The sequence below is a fragment of the Lepus europaeus genome, chromosome 9 (genome assembly GCF_033115175.1).
Source record: "Lepus europaeus isolate LE1 chromosome 9, mLepTim1.pri, whole genome shotgun sequence".
In the NCBI taxonomy this organism is placed as follows: domain Eukaryota; kingdom Metazoa; phylum Chordata; class Mammalia; order Lagomorpha; family Leporidae; genus Lepus; species Lepus europaeus.
In genome coordinates this window covers 26,308,696-26,322,586 of record NC_084835.1, presented here as the reverse complement: position 1 = coordinate 26,322,586, position 13,891 = coordinate 26,308,696, and the positions used below count along the sequence as shown (strand labels likewise).

General features: G+C 60.0%; 1 protein-coding gene across 1 annotated transcript in view; it reads right to left on the bottom strand.

The window, feature by feature from the left end:
• DNAH1 (dynein axonemal heavy chain 1) overlaps positions 1–13,891 on the bottom strand; it is a 71,071-nt gene that overhangs the window by 9,197 nt on the left and 47,983 nt on the right. Inside the window, exons 42-60 of the mRNA XM_062200171.1 lie at positions 12,765–12,905; positions 12,515–12,675; positions 11,910–12,067; positions 11,446–11,619; positions 9,409–9,447; positions 8,300–8,478; positions 7,167–7,397; positions 6,314–6,510; positions 5,729–5,864; positions 4,802–5,010; positions 4,499–4,670; positions 3,575–3,766; positions 3,227–3,337; positions 2,870–3,055; positions 2,363–2,554; positions 1,350–1,517; positions 1,075–1,266; positions 845–976; positions 355–480 (exon numbers count right to left, since the gene is read on the bottom strand). Of these exons, the coding sequence (XP_062056155.1) occupies positions 355–480; positions 845–976; positions 1,075–1,266; positions 1,350–1,517; positions 2,363–2,554; positions 2,870–3,055; positions 3,227–3,337; positions 3,575–3,766; positions 4,499–4,670; positions 4,802–5,010; positions 5,729–5,864; positions 6,314–6,510; positions 7,167–7,397; positions 8,300–8,478; positions 9,409–9,447; positions 11,446–11,619; positions 11,910–12,067; positions 12,515–12,675; positions 12,765–12,905 (3,096 nt within the window). The remainder of the gene's footprint in view (positions 1–354; positions 481–844; positions 977–1,074; positions 1,267–1,349; positions 1,518–2,362; positions 2,555–2,869; positions 3,056–3,226; positions 3,338–3,574; positions 3,767–4,498; positions 4,671–4,801; positions 5,011–5,728; positions 5,865–6,313; positions 6,511–7,166; positions 7,398–8,299; positions 8,479–9,408; positions 9,448–11,445; positions 11,620–11,909; positions 12,068–12,514; positions 12,676–12,764; positions 12,906–13,891) is intronic.

The window sequence follows — 13,891 nt, the reverse complement described above, 5'->3', positions numbered from 1 at the left end:
ATTGTGGCCATTTGGGGAGTGAACCAGTGGGTGGAAGATATTCTCTCTCTCTCTCTCTCTCTCTCTCTCCCCCTTCCTTCCTTCTCTCCCTCCCTCCCTCCTCTGACTTTCAAATAAATAAATCTCTAAAAATCAAATAAAGAAAGAAAAGTAGCCCTAAAGCTCTCTGCCCTTTCACTAGCGCCTGTGCCACTTGCAGCCCATCTTTTCCCTCCTTCTCTTCCCCACCACCCCCTTGCTGGGCCTGGGAGCACTCAGGGGATATGTCTCTGAGCTCAGCCCCAGGAGGGAGGGTAGAAGGGAGGTAGGAGGTTCCTGGCTCAGCCTGGTCACTCCTGCCTCCAGGGTGGGCACCTGCCACGAGCGGATCTTCACTGGGTTCCCCAGCGTCCCGATCAGCGTGGGCTCTGTGGTGTGTGGGACCTGGTGGATCATGAGCTGCTTGACCCACTGGTTGTAGAGCACTGAACGGTACTGGCCCTGGGGAAGACGCCAAACTCAGAACCACCCCACCTTGGCACCCGTAGCGCCACCCCCCCACCTCCAGCTACACCCCAGAACTTGGTGGTTGCACAGAGGTCAGAGCCTGGATGTGGAGCATGCTGCCTGCATGGGAGTCCCACTTTGGGGGATCCCATCTGTGAAACAGGGGCAACGCCACCACCAGCCACCACAAGGAGAGCTGTGAGGATCAAACCAGATCCATGGCACAGTGCTAAGCCCTTGTGTTACTCCGCCAGGCGGGCTTGCTGCCACGTCCCCAGGGTCCCGCATGGGTCGTATTGAGCCACCCTCTCCTCCCACCCTGGAGCCGAGGTGAGGGGCAGGGCTGGGGGCTCCTCACCGTGAAGGGGCCTAGGTAGGCCACAAAGCCAGCAGCCACCAGCACATCACCAAAGATGTTGCTCAGCGTGTGCTCCAGGTTCTCCACCGTCTCCTGCCAGCGCACCTTCTCGTCCGACAGCCCGTTAATGAGCTGCAGGGGTGGCCTAGTGGGGTGGGTGCTGCCGGGGAAGGAGTGTGGCCAGCTGCCCCCCCCAGGACCCGCCCGCCTTCCTGGAGTGGGGCGCGTACCTTGTCGGCCCGGCTCAGCCTCTGCTCGCACTGCTCACACTTGAGCTCCAGTTCCTCCTTCTTGGTGATGCATTCTTGGTACTTGGCCTGTATCAGGGCGATGCCGTCCTCCACCTCACGCAGGCGCTGCTTGGCCTCCTCCAGGATCTTCTGTGTTACCTCCAGGTCGTCCTGCGCCTCCCGTAGGGCTTGCTGCGGGCACAGGGTGCAGGGCCAGCTTGCCGAGTACTCTGGCGGAGGGGAGCCCGTCCCTGCCAGCTCTGCTCGGCCCTCACCCGCTTGGGCTCCACAGCTTTGGCCACGAAGTGGTACTTGTGCATGGCGCGCACCCACTGGCAGATGGACGTGCAGGCCTTGGACACCTTGGCGATGGCAGCCGGCTGGAAGTCTTCGTTGTCAATATACGGCTGGATGGCTCTGATCACCGCCTCACCAATGTTGTCCTGGGGTGGGAACCACAGGCCTCAGTGCTTCCCAAGGGGACAGAGAGGGGAGCCTCCGAGGGAACCCTGATGCTGCTTCTGTGCCCCAGGCCCGATGCAGGCCGCAAGAGTGCCCTCCTTAGGGAGCAAACACAGCCCAGAAAGGCTGACCAGAACAGGACCTTTTGTGTCCCTAGAAAAACAGACAAATGGTGAGTGAGTTCTTCCTTGGACAAAGTTGCAAGATAGAATAACACACAGGCCTCGTTTTAAACTCATTTAAAGACAATGGCTAATGGGGCCAGTGCTGTGGCATAGCAGGTAAAACTGCAGCCTGCAGGGCCGGCACCCCATATGGGCGCTGCTCCAAATCCTGGCTGCTCCACTTATAATCCAGCTCTCTACTATGGCCTGGGAAAGGAGAAGATGGCCTGAGCCCTTGGGTCCCTGCACCTGCGTGGGAGACCAGGAAGAAGCTCCAGGCTCCTGGCTTCAGTGTGGCACAGCTCCAGCCATTGCAGCCATCTGGGGACTGAACCTATGAATGGAAGCTCGCTTGCTCTCTCTCTCTCTCTGCCTCTATAACTCCGTCTTTCAAATACATACATACATACGATGGCTGCCTCCTGAGAGCAGCGCCGTTAGCAGGTGCAGAGATGGGATGAAGCCAAAGGAGGGGGGATTAAGGCTGAGCCAATGGGGAAGGCCTTGGCCAAGGCCTCAGGGAGTGAAGAGAACCGCTGGGCCCCAGGGTCCCCGGCAGTGGTGCTGTTGCTACTGGGGGGGAGGGAGGCAGAGAGAGGTCCTCTGCAGCCTCCCTGCCTGGCTGTGTCCTGTCCTCACCGCTGGAAGCCAGGCGCACTCACCTTGTCAAACTTGAAGAGACTCTCGAGGAAGCGGCCGGGGTCCTGCAGCAGCCCCTTGCCTGGCTCCCAGTAGTCGTCCACCTTGGAGCCTGGCCTGTCTCCCGGCACCTTCTTGGGCTTGATGCCCTTCATGATGCACACAGCTTCGATGACCAGCTTCACGCCCAGCGGGGGCCGCTGCATGGCGCGCACCTGTGGGCCGAGCATGGAGCAGGGTGGGGAAGAGGGAAGCCTGTGACCGACGGGAACCTCCAGGCAGGCACACCGCCAGGCAGTCTGGCCCCCACCAGCCAAGCCCCTCCTGCTCAAAGCACACTTGTGGCTGCTGTTCCTGCCTGGGCCTGTAGGCTCCTACGAGAGGGCGGGACAGGCAGCTGGGCTCCAGCCCTTGCTCTGCCCTCACCTCTTGGCACACGGCCTGCAGAGGATGCACAGAGGGGATCAGGGCCCAGGAGGACACCAGGGAGGGACACAGGAGGGAGCGCCAGGACTCGCCCAGCTGCCCACCTCAGTCACATCGCTCTTGTTGAGGTTGCGCAGGCTGGCCAGGGCCATGTCCAGAGCTGGCAGCGCCTCTTCCAGATCCTTTTGGGCGTCGTCAGCAATAGCTTGTGCCTTTGCAGCCTTCTCCTTGGCCTTGATCTCTTCTGCCTGCACTGAATTCCGGGTCTCCTCGGCGATGGCCGTGTCCACCTAGGGACACAAGACAGGAGAAGCCCGCTGGCAGCTGGTGGGAGGGGATGGGTGTTCCCTCCTCTGCCTCCTCTCTGCATCCCGCACAGGGCACATTCAGCCAGGCAGGCAGAGGTGTCATCCCTGCACACGGGGGCAGGCCTCAGGGAGGAGGCCCCGGAGCACCCCAACCTTGATCTGCTCCATGGTGAGCATGGTGTCCCTGGCAGCCTCCTCCAGCATGGGGCGCATAACCTCCAGCTCCTCCTGCATCTTGGCCACGTCTTCGGAAGTACGCAGGAGCTGGGGGTTGGGGCACAGAGAGGAAACCTGTGCAGCCTGAGAGAGGCTATGGCCAGCAGCTTCAGAAGCCCCGGAGCTTCCTGACGGCCTCCCTCAGAAGAAGGTCGGCATCCTGAGAAATCTGTGGGGTACCCTACTCTGGCCGTGCCCCCGGCTGGCTGCAGGGAGAAAGGCAGCCATTCACATATGCCATTAGCTGCAGCGTGAAAGGCCACGTGGCAGAGCCACAGGCCTCACCTTGTCAAGGCCACTCTTCATGCGGTTTTTGGCCGTTTTCAGTTCCAGTTTCTTCTGTCCAATGAGGATGGAGAAAATATTGAGCAGCTCCAGGTAGCTCTTAGGGGTCACGTAGTTGTGGCGCGCCAGCTCCGCCAGGTACTCGACGCACTTCTTGGCCACCGACTGGTGGATATACACGCAGACCTGGATCTGTGTGCGGGGAGACCGCTGCTGCTGGCTGTGTGCTCCGTGCACACAGGCCGCGGGCTCCCACAGAGCTACCGCAGCCTGAGCCTGAGCCAGGAGCCTCCTGCCTCACACCCATTCCTCCTACGAGTCCCACAACCTGCAGGTCAAAGATACCCATCATGCAAACAGGAGTGAAAAACCCAAGGTTGGGAGAAGGCAAGGGGCTGTTCAAGTTCGCAGAGCTGGCTGTAAGGGTGGACCCAGGCATGTTTTGGCCCCATGTCCTTGTCACAGCCCACACAAGCTGCCTCTCTCCCAGGGCTCTGGTGCCCATCTGGAGTCTGGGCCCAAGGGGAGGGAGGAACCAAAGCATCAGCAAGGCTGGGCAGGGAAATGTCAGATTCAGCCTAGCTCTTGGCCCCCAGGCAACCACCCCTCTCTCAGGCTGGACTAGACCAGCCCAATCTACCCACCCTAGCCTGTGCTCAGGGTGTTCTTTGAAGAAAGCTTCCCTGAAGCCTTCGAGAAAAACAGTAACCATGCAGCTGTGTGCTCCCATCCTGTTACCATGACCATCGGTGGCACCCCACACTACAAATGAGAAAACTGAGGCTAAGAGAGCTATAGCTGTCTGACCAAAGCCTGACAGTGAGTAGTGGGCCTGGAATGCTCACCCAGGCCGTGATGACCTTGAGCCTACGCCCCAAACCAAACAGTTCTTCCCAAGAACCTGCTCCTCACCACGACACCTACCAAGCCTCCCACTATTTTGTAGGACGCTTCCAGCTCTGGGATCTCGTTCAGGAACATAGTGGCCACAGACTCCAGGGCCTCTGTCGGCCACTCATTAAACCAGTCGATGGTACAGCAGTTGACGAGGGAGGGAAACTGCCTCAGGCGAGCTCGGAAGACCTCTCCGATGGGGCTAGGGGTCCACGGATCCAAGTGAGGTCAGGCGTAGGAACCCAAGCCCCAGAGCCCTTTCCCCCAGCCCTGTGGCCCAGGAGCTGAGATGTTACCAGCACAGCAGCATCGCGGCCGGGCCTGGGCCTGTACCTCATGCATAGCACCATGTGGATGTTGCTGCGCACGCGCCTGGTGTAGGCAGCCATGAGGTTGGCCTTGGTGGGCTGCAGCCCTTGCTCCTGGATGTAGGGCCGCATGGTGTTGAGGATCTGGTCCTGCTCGTCCATGGCGTACAGGTTGGGGATGTCACCCGAGTTGAGGATGTTGTTGATGTCCTCCAGGAAGGACTCATTCTTGATCTGGGAGAAGGGGGAGTAGACCAGGGAGACAGAGCTGAGCCTCTATGCTGGCCCCTGGGCTCTATGCTCTCACTGGGTCTCCACAATTGGCTCCACTTTGCATATGATGCCGCTGATGCTCGCCCAGGTGACCTCACAAGCAAGACCCTGGGCTATGGTGGTGGGGCCAGTTTATTCAAGGGAGGAGACCACAGCCACCAGCACAGATGGGTCCTTGCCCATCTCAGGTCGCCGGGGCTCTCCTACCCAGCTTAGCAGCTTCCTGCGGGGGCCCTGGGGCTGGCGTAGGCCTGGGCCCCAACACCAGCCACCAGCCAGGCTTCAGTGCTGTGCTGTTTGTCCTGTGGCTCCACAGCAAGGAAACCTCAAGCCTGGGAGCCCCAGAAAGAGCAGCCCCCAGGAGGGGAACCCTGGCTCCCCAGCACTTGGGGCACAGATCCTTGAGACAGGAAGCCACCAGCCAGCAGGTAGGGTGCCATGATACTGGGGCTTTATTTAGTCTTGGGGCATGATCTACACCCCCCCACACACACACACTTAGCTCTTGAGAGGTGGGTCTGGCTTTCTGCTCCCAACCCAGCCCCCATCTGAATGCTACCTGGTCCTGGCGTTCTCTCCTGATATCTGTCCCAACTGACAGCGAGCTGGGCATGCGTGAGCCTGAGCACGAGCCAGGGTGCCCCCGCCCAAGCCCCACCCGGCGCCGAGGTGCTGGCACCTGGGTGTCTGCGAACAGGAAGGTTATGGGCAGGTTCTGCAGGCCAGCCTTCAGCAGGGCCTTCTTGACATCGTCGCGCCACTCGCTCAGGCCGTAGTTCTTGGACAGCTCAATCTGAAAGCACTCATACTCGGCCCTGGAGGTGGCAGTTTGGGGCCCGCACTGAGGGCTGTGGCGGAGGCCCGCTCCTCCCCCATCCAGCTGGAGTGCCACTCCCATCCCAGGCCCTGAGGCTGCTCTCTCTCCTCTAGCCCTTTGCCGGAGTTGTTCCCTTAGCCTGCAGCATCCTCCCTTCCCAGCCTCCCAGCGCTGATTCTGAGGGCAGCCCCCCTGCCCCCACCACCAACACCTCCCTTCAGAAGGTCCCTGGGGTGCTTCCAGCTACACCCCTCTCCCCACAGCACCACAGGGCACCGCTGCCACCTCTCCCTGGAGCCTGGGTCCTGTTTCCAGCCCTTCCAGAAGCCCACATGGGCTGGCTAGGTCTGCTCAGGGCTACCCCAGGCTCCCGCCACTATGGAAAACAAGGATTGGACGTGCCATCTGCCCCAGCCACCCGCTGCCCACCATGCCTGGGGCCCTCACATGTGCGAGGCAAGCCGTGTGAGGGAGCTGCGGCCACTGCCACCCACGCCCAGCAGGAGCGCGTTGCCCAGCGCCTGGCGCAGTGTGCGGCTGATGCGGCAGATGTGGCTCATGGCGTCCATGAAGAGGACCAGCTTCAGCTTGGCCGTGTTGATCTGGTTGTAGTCCTCCATGTACTCCTTGATCACCTGCATCATCTGCGGCCGGGGCAGGCACCGGAGGGCCGGGTCTCCCCTGCTCTAGAGTCCCCCTGCACATGCCCCCCACCCTGCTCTCTTCTCTGTTCTGACCGAGAAACAGGGCACTTTAGCCACTCTGCGACTGGCCAGCTGCATATCTCCCCTGGAGGCCTGGACCCGGCCCAGGGCCCTCAACAGTCCCAGGTGCGGATGAACACACTCAGGTTGTTGCCGAAAGCACTGAAAGCCCACCCAGGGGGCTGCACACGTGGCTGTCAGCTCTGCCCCGGCCACAGCCCGCAAACCCTCATACAAACTCCACCGGCCGCCCCAGGGACCACCTCGTCTCGCTCTGCCAGGGGGAGTGCCCTCTGTGCCTAAGTTCCCCTGCTCCATGATGTGAGCCCATCACCGACGCTTCCTGCTTTGGAACCACCCAGGACTGGTTTGCGGCCCCTGCTGCCCTCCGTGGGCCCCGTCCTGGTTTGCAGAGTGAGTCTCCACAGGACTGAGGTTCGCTCTCACTGCCAAGGAGCTGTACCCACTCGACAATGAGAGGGACAGGGTTGTGGGGAGGCCTGGGGCTTGCCGACATCCTTGAGCTGGCCTTCCTCACGCAGTGTCCAAGCGCGCGGCCCAGAGTGGGGGGCTGTCAGCGGCCCCGGGGCCCTCACCTTGGACTCACTGGTGATGAGCTCGTAGCTCTTGACATCGGAGCCTGGTGACATGAAGTCCCCGTAGAGAATGGGCTGGGAGGGGCAAACCTCGTTGAAGGCCACGTCCCACCGTGCCATGTGGCCCTGCAGCAGCTCATCGAACCAGCCGCAGTCCTCCTCGTTCACCAGCCGGTCGCGGAACACACGGCAGTTCTCGTGGTACCACAGTCGCAGCAGCTGCACCTTGTCCTGCGGCCGCTCCGCATCAGTGCCGGCCGCAGCCCTGGGGCCCTCAGCCAACCCTCAAGGCCTGGGGCTCCCGAGTCCCTGACCTGGGCCCAGCTCTCCCGCAAGGACTGCACCAGGGCCACGGGCAGGGCTGCTGGAGGGCGGGCCAAGTGCCCACTGAGCACCGGCTCCACTAACTGGCCGCAAGTGCCTCTAGAGCATCATCGCCACCCCCAAAACCCCCTCCAGCCTGGCTGCAAGACCGGGTTCCCTTTGCACCTGACATCTCAGGTCTTAGCTCGCCCCACGCCCCACGAGCCTCCCCCCTGAATCTGCCCCTCTCTGCTCCATCCCAGCTTCCCTGCTTCTCCCTGAGGACTGCACAGCCCGCAGGAAGCTCCAGGGCTCTTCTCTTAACCTCTTGGCTACAAGCATGGCAAAGCCAAGGCCGACTTCTGTCCCCTCCACCCTCTCCCCCAGCCACGGGCTCCACACACGTTAGCTGTTCAGTCCCACCCAAAGTGCCGGTCTGTCCCTCACAGCTCCTCAGGACGAAATCCGAGTTGCTGGCCCCTCACAGCCCCAGAGTCTGGTCCTCTTGCTGCCCAGTGCACCTGACACCCCACTTGCTGCTCCTTCCACCTGGGGGCCTCATGTTCCTGGAAGGTCCCCTCAAAGTCTGCTCGCCCAGGGCCTCCCCCAGAGGCCCTTTTTCTCTTCGGCTCCCCCTTTTGTATGACCCCCTCACAACTGCCTCTCCAGCAGGGACTGACCCCCAAGATCAGCTCAGGGCATGAGGCCTGGGGCCTTGGGGGCTTACCAGTCCCAGCCCCTCAGCGTGTGGCAGGACCAAGGCCCAGAAAGGTTCGGACAGGAAGGCCTGAAGTTGTGGGGTGAGGGCAGCGGGGGCGGGGGCTCCTCACCTCCACCTTGGCAGGGTTGGCCATGAGCATGCCCTGGAAGACCTTGGAGAGGTCCCTCAGGTTGAAGGTATAGTGGGACTTGGCCGGGGTAGGCAGCAGCTGGGAGGTGATGGTGGCATACACCATGACGGTGGCTTCCACCAGGGGCTCCATGAAGGGGATGAGATGGGGGGCCCCGGCTGTGGGCAGAGGAGAGTGGCCTGGGTCACACAGGTGGCAGCTCCCCGGCAGCCTGCACACACCACAACTTCTTGCCTGTGCTCGCACTGCCTTCTCTCTGGATGCCCCTCTGCAGGCTTCAGGCTTGGAAGCCGTGCACCTGAGCACCCAAGCCCACCCTCTGCAGGGCTTTCCCGATGTCCGCACCCCAGGACACGGCATCTTCCGCTCCACATTCAGCCCTCACAGGGCAGAGGCATTGGCACATCCCCTGGGACGGGGGCACCAGTGCACCCTGCCTGACAGGGCTGTGCCTCAGACCCAAACACTCCAGCTCCAAGCCACACACGTGGAGGGGTCACACGGCCCATACTGCTGCAGGAGTGCTGGACTGTGGATGCGGGGAGGGCTGGAACTCAGTCGTGACTACAGGGTTCATGACCCCCTGGGAGCTGCCACCACTGACACTGTGCCTCAGAGGGCAGGAGAGGGCTCCTCAGGTATGCAGGCACTATTCGGGGTGTTGGGCTTGGCGGGTGATCCAGGCACCTGACAGAGACCAAAGTGGCTACCAGTGGCTGGCTGGCTCACTGTGAGGGCCAGAGGTCACCACACAGGGGACACCTGTGCCCAACCACATGTCATCCCTGTGTCCTGCTCATGCCTGCGCCTTGGACAACACTGCCTCTCTTTGCAGCTCCAGGATGCTGCACCGGGCTGCAGTTTGTTGGATTCCTCTACTGGTTCATCCATTTTGCGTCTACTATGTGTTGGGCACTAAACCCAGTGCTGGTGCCACCTGCCACTCTAGTCCCCAGTGGCCCGCGGTCCCCACATGAGCCTGAGGCCACTGGTCCCAGCCTCAACACACCTACAAGCCCAGAGCTAGCCTGGACCCAGCACCTGGTCCCATGCAGGCCGTACCAGGCCCCGCCCAGGCTGGTACTCACGCACAGACTCCCAGTAACTTTTTTCTCCAAGGAGTCCACCTGGAGGGTTGAGGGAAAGATACAGGGTTCAGAGTGAGGGGGCCTCCTGCTGCCCAGTCTGGGAAGCTCTCAAAGCAGCCACTGCCACCTGACCACCTCCTCAGAGCAGGGAGTCGCCACCCACCCACACTGGGCATGTGGACAAGTCCCAGCCTACCATCCCTGGGCAGGAGGAAGCGGAGACCTGGCTTCCCCCCCTCACTGGACAATGCCCAGTGGAGTCCAAAGGTCAAGCAAGTGTTGGGGTAAGAGGTGGGGTGCTGGGCAGACTTCTCCCCAGGCCCTGAAATGATCTGGGCCATTCTGTCCATTCCGGTGCAGAGGCTTTTCCTGATTTACAAGAAAACTCTTCCACCAGAGTTCGGGACAAGCACTAACATCCAGAAGAAGACTTCCACACGCTGGTGGAAAATGGAATTAAAAGGTGAGTTTGCTCTGGCACTCAAGTTTATTGAAATCCATGCCTAGCTTTTTCTTTCATAATTTGACTTTTTTTTTATTTTTAAAGATTTATTTATTTTTATTCGAAAGTCAGAGTTACACAGAGAGAGGAGAGGCAGAGAGAGAGAGAGAGGTCTTCCATCCGATGGTTCACTCCCCAGTTGGCCTCAACTGCTGGAGCTGCACTGATCCAAAGCCAGGAGCCAGGAGCTTCCTCCAGGTCTCCAATGTGGGTGCAGGGGCCCAAGGAGTTGGGCCATCTTCCACTGCTTTCCCAGGCCATAGCAGAGAGCTGGATTGGAAGTGGAGCAGCCGGCTCCCATTTGGCATGCCAGCACTTCAGGTCAGGGCATTAACCCGCTTTGCCAAAGCACCAGCCCCTTGACTTTTTATAATATGCATCTTCCATGAATTTAATTATTTTTTTTTTTGGAAGAAACAGAGGGACCAGAGCTGTATGGTAGTAGGCTAAGCCTTTGCCCGAGGTGCTGGCAGCCCTTATAGGTGCTGGTTTGAGTTCCAGCTGGGCACTTCCCATCCAGCTCCCTGCTAATGGCCTGGGAGAGCAGTGGAAGACGGCCCATGCGCTCAGGCCTCTATACCCATGTGAGAGCCCTGGAAGAACTCCTGGCTTCTGGCTTTGGATCGCCCCAGCTTTGACCATTGTGGCCATTTGTGAATAAGAGGATGGAAGACCTAGGCTGGTGCCATGGCTCAATAGGCTAATCCTCCACCTGCGGCGCCGGCACACAGGGTTCTAGTCCCAGTTGGGGCACCGGATTCTATCCCAGTTGCCCCTCTTCTAGTCCAGCTCTCTGGAGAAGCACCTGGCTCCTGCCTTTGGATCAGCACGGTGTACCGGCCGCAGCACACCAGCCGCGGCAGCCATTGGAGGGTGAGCCAACAGCAAAAGGAAGATCTTTCTCTCTGTCTCTCTCTCACTGTCCACTCTGCCTGTCAAAAAAAAAAGAGGATGGAAGACCTATCTCTGTTTCTCTCTCTCTCTCTAGAACTCTGCCTCTCAAATAAACAAATAAATCTTAAAAAGAAACGAACCAACCAGAGCCAGGCCTGGGCCAACCCAAAGCTGGGATCCAGGAGTTCAGTCCAGGTCCCACCTTGGGTGGTAGGAACCTGACTATAAGCAGAGGGGAGCCAAAGCTAGGAACCAAGCCCAGGAATGGGACACAGGTGTTTTAGCTGCCAGGCTAAAAGCCTGCCCCCCTCCCCCAGTAAATTCTCTGCAGACTCCCTGTCAACGTACGTACTTGCAGATAAACACATACACACATATCAGATTCAGCAATCACCACGTGCCAGGCTTTCTGAATGTTGCACACACAATACCTTACGAAACCCTCAGAAGTTGAAGTGGTGGGTAACCTAATATTAGCACCCATTTTAGAGACAAAGAAACTGAGGCTCAGAGAGGCCCCTGAGTTAGCCAAAGGAACAAAACTGAGGAAAGGGTGAGGGTGGGCTTCCCAGCAGCCACCCGGCTGAAGCTGGGACGGCTTACCCGGCCTGGGCTTCTGCCTTTGCCCACCCAGTACTCACGCATCCAACTGCCCAGAATGGTGGAGAAGATGAGCTTCTTGCTGGTGTCGTCCATCTCGGCAAAGGACAGGTAGTTGAAGTGGCGTGTCAGCCGTGGAGTGATGGCGTTCCTGCCTCCACCCGGAGGGCCCATGGCACAGACAAAGTTGATGTCCACCAGGTTCTTGAAGGCTCCTGAGGAGAGAGCAGGACAGTCAGCCAGGGCCCTGCCTAAGGTTGCACTATGCTATTCACGGGCCACTTCCTCTGTAAGAAAACATTTAAACATTGACTCCCGACACTGTTGATGTAAAGACAAATACTCATGCAGGCACAGCATACATGGACATTTTTCACTGACAAGAAAGGTTCACTCTCCCCAAGTTTTAAGAGAAATCCAAACAGTTTTATGGGTCACCAAAAGTATCACAGCCCTGGGGCCCTACACCTCCCGTCCCGCCGCTGGCCCACGCCGCCACACGCACCGATCATCTTGCGGTCATACCAGCCGCCGTGATCCATCCACTGGCGCAACAGCTCGATGGGCGGCTGTGCGCCATAGGTCTCCAGGGCCGGCATGTTCAGGTCATCGATGAAGAAGATGAAGTTGCGCCCCAGGGGCGGCCCGAACACACCCTTCCGCCTGGAGGGAGGGGCTCTGTAAGTCCAGCCCCCGAGCGCACCAGGTCCCCCAAGAAGCCAAGGGACACCGGAAGGTAGCTCTGCCTCTGGGAAGCCCACTCCAAATATCAGCCTCCTCCCAGCGGCTCGACCTCATGGCCAGCCCTGTCTCACTCTGAACATCTTGGCACATCACAGACTGGCTGGCCCAAATCTGAGCTCCTTTTACAGGCAGATGGGGAACAGGCATCTCGAGGGCACAGAGCCCCACACAAGGGCCCACTCAGGGCAGGCACCCCAGAGAAGCCCCACAGCAGCTGTAGGCAGAGGGAAGGCTCTGGAGCCATGCACAGGGGGGCCAGGGCCCCTTGGGCGCTGCCAGCTCTCGCTGCTGGTGGGCGATGAGACAGAAGCTGGCTGAGCTGGGCTGGGGTACGCTGCGGCTGAGGGAGTGAGGAGGGTGCCCTGCCTCTTGTCCAGCTTGCTGTCGATGAAGTCCTGGGTCTGGTTGGCCGAGGTGCGGGCTGAAAAGGTGAAGAAGTGGCTGATGTACTCCAGTGGCAGGTTCTTGAGGAGCTTGTCAGAGATGGTGAGAGTCTTCCCGGTGCCCGTGGGCCCGACACACAGCACCTACGAGAGCGGGCAGTGTGAGGGCGGGACCCACACTCCGAGCAGCTGCCGCCCTCCAGCCTGGCCTCGGGGTGGCTTGTGGCACTCACAGGCTTGTGGTTGGTGAGCAGCATGCCCAGCAGGTAGGACATGCGTACGGTGTCCATGGTAGGCACGATGATGTTGCAGTAGTTGGTGTCGGGCACCATGGTGAATGGAGCTGAGGAGTCCATCCACTTCACCCAGGCAACCTGGAACCACAGCTGGCTCAGCACTGTGCCTGGGACCTCTCCCTGCACCACTCCTGGCTGGGGCCCTGCTGCCCAGTGCACAGGGCAGGTGAGGAGCTTTGCTGCTGAGCCTCGACTGGAGAACCCAGGGGACCTATGGGTGCTCTGCTCTGATCTCTGCACGGGGTGGGGGACCCCCAGCTCAACCCACCAGCAACAGGGCTCCTTGAATGCAGCTTTCCAGGTGGGAGCCGCCCTATACTCAGCTGCCCTGGGTAGGGGCCCCCTGGGGACTACCAGCTCTGTGTCTCTGTGTGAGATTAGACAATCCCAAGAACAAAAGCGTTTGCTGTTCAGACTTGAGGAGTGTGAGGGCCCAAGCCGTGGGTGCTGAGTCAGCTGGAGGGCGTGACCCACCTGGCCTGTCCCTCCCATCATCCTGCCCCCTTGCGTCCCTTCACCCACATCCCTGGTTCAACTTACAGATCTCCCTTGAAGAAGATGCTCACCACAGCCTACCCAGGACATTCCCTGGGGGACGACTGTGACCTTGACACTCAAATGCACCCTGTAAGCCCCCAGCAGGACCCTGCACAGTCACCATAAGACTCCCATGGACACCTCTCTGCCCCTCTCCTCCTGGGCTGGGGTCCTGAACCTGGAATGAGGGTAGGCTCATGGAACCCTCGCTGCCTGATAACAGGGATGGGGTCATGGAGACAGGTCACAAGGGCTTGCCCATGATCCCTAGGGGGCCCAGGGCTCTGGGCAAATGGGGCTTCTAGGTTAACTGAGCTAGCTGGTCTGTGGGCTCAGCACCAGCACAGAGGAGGCAGCACGTGTGGCTGGGAGGGGAGGCACTCCGATGGCTCCCAGCCCCAGGTTCAAGTTCAGCTGTGCCACTGACCATGTGGTTGTGACTGCTCTGAGACTCCATTTCTTTGTCTAGAAGACAGGCTGTGAGGATCCGTGAGATGACACAATAACCCCCAGCCTGGGACCCAGGG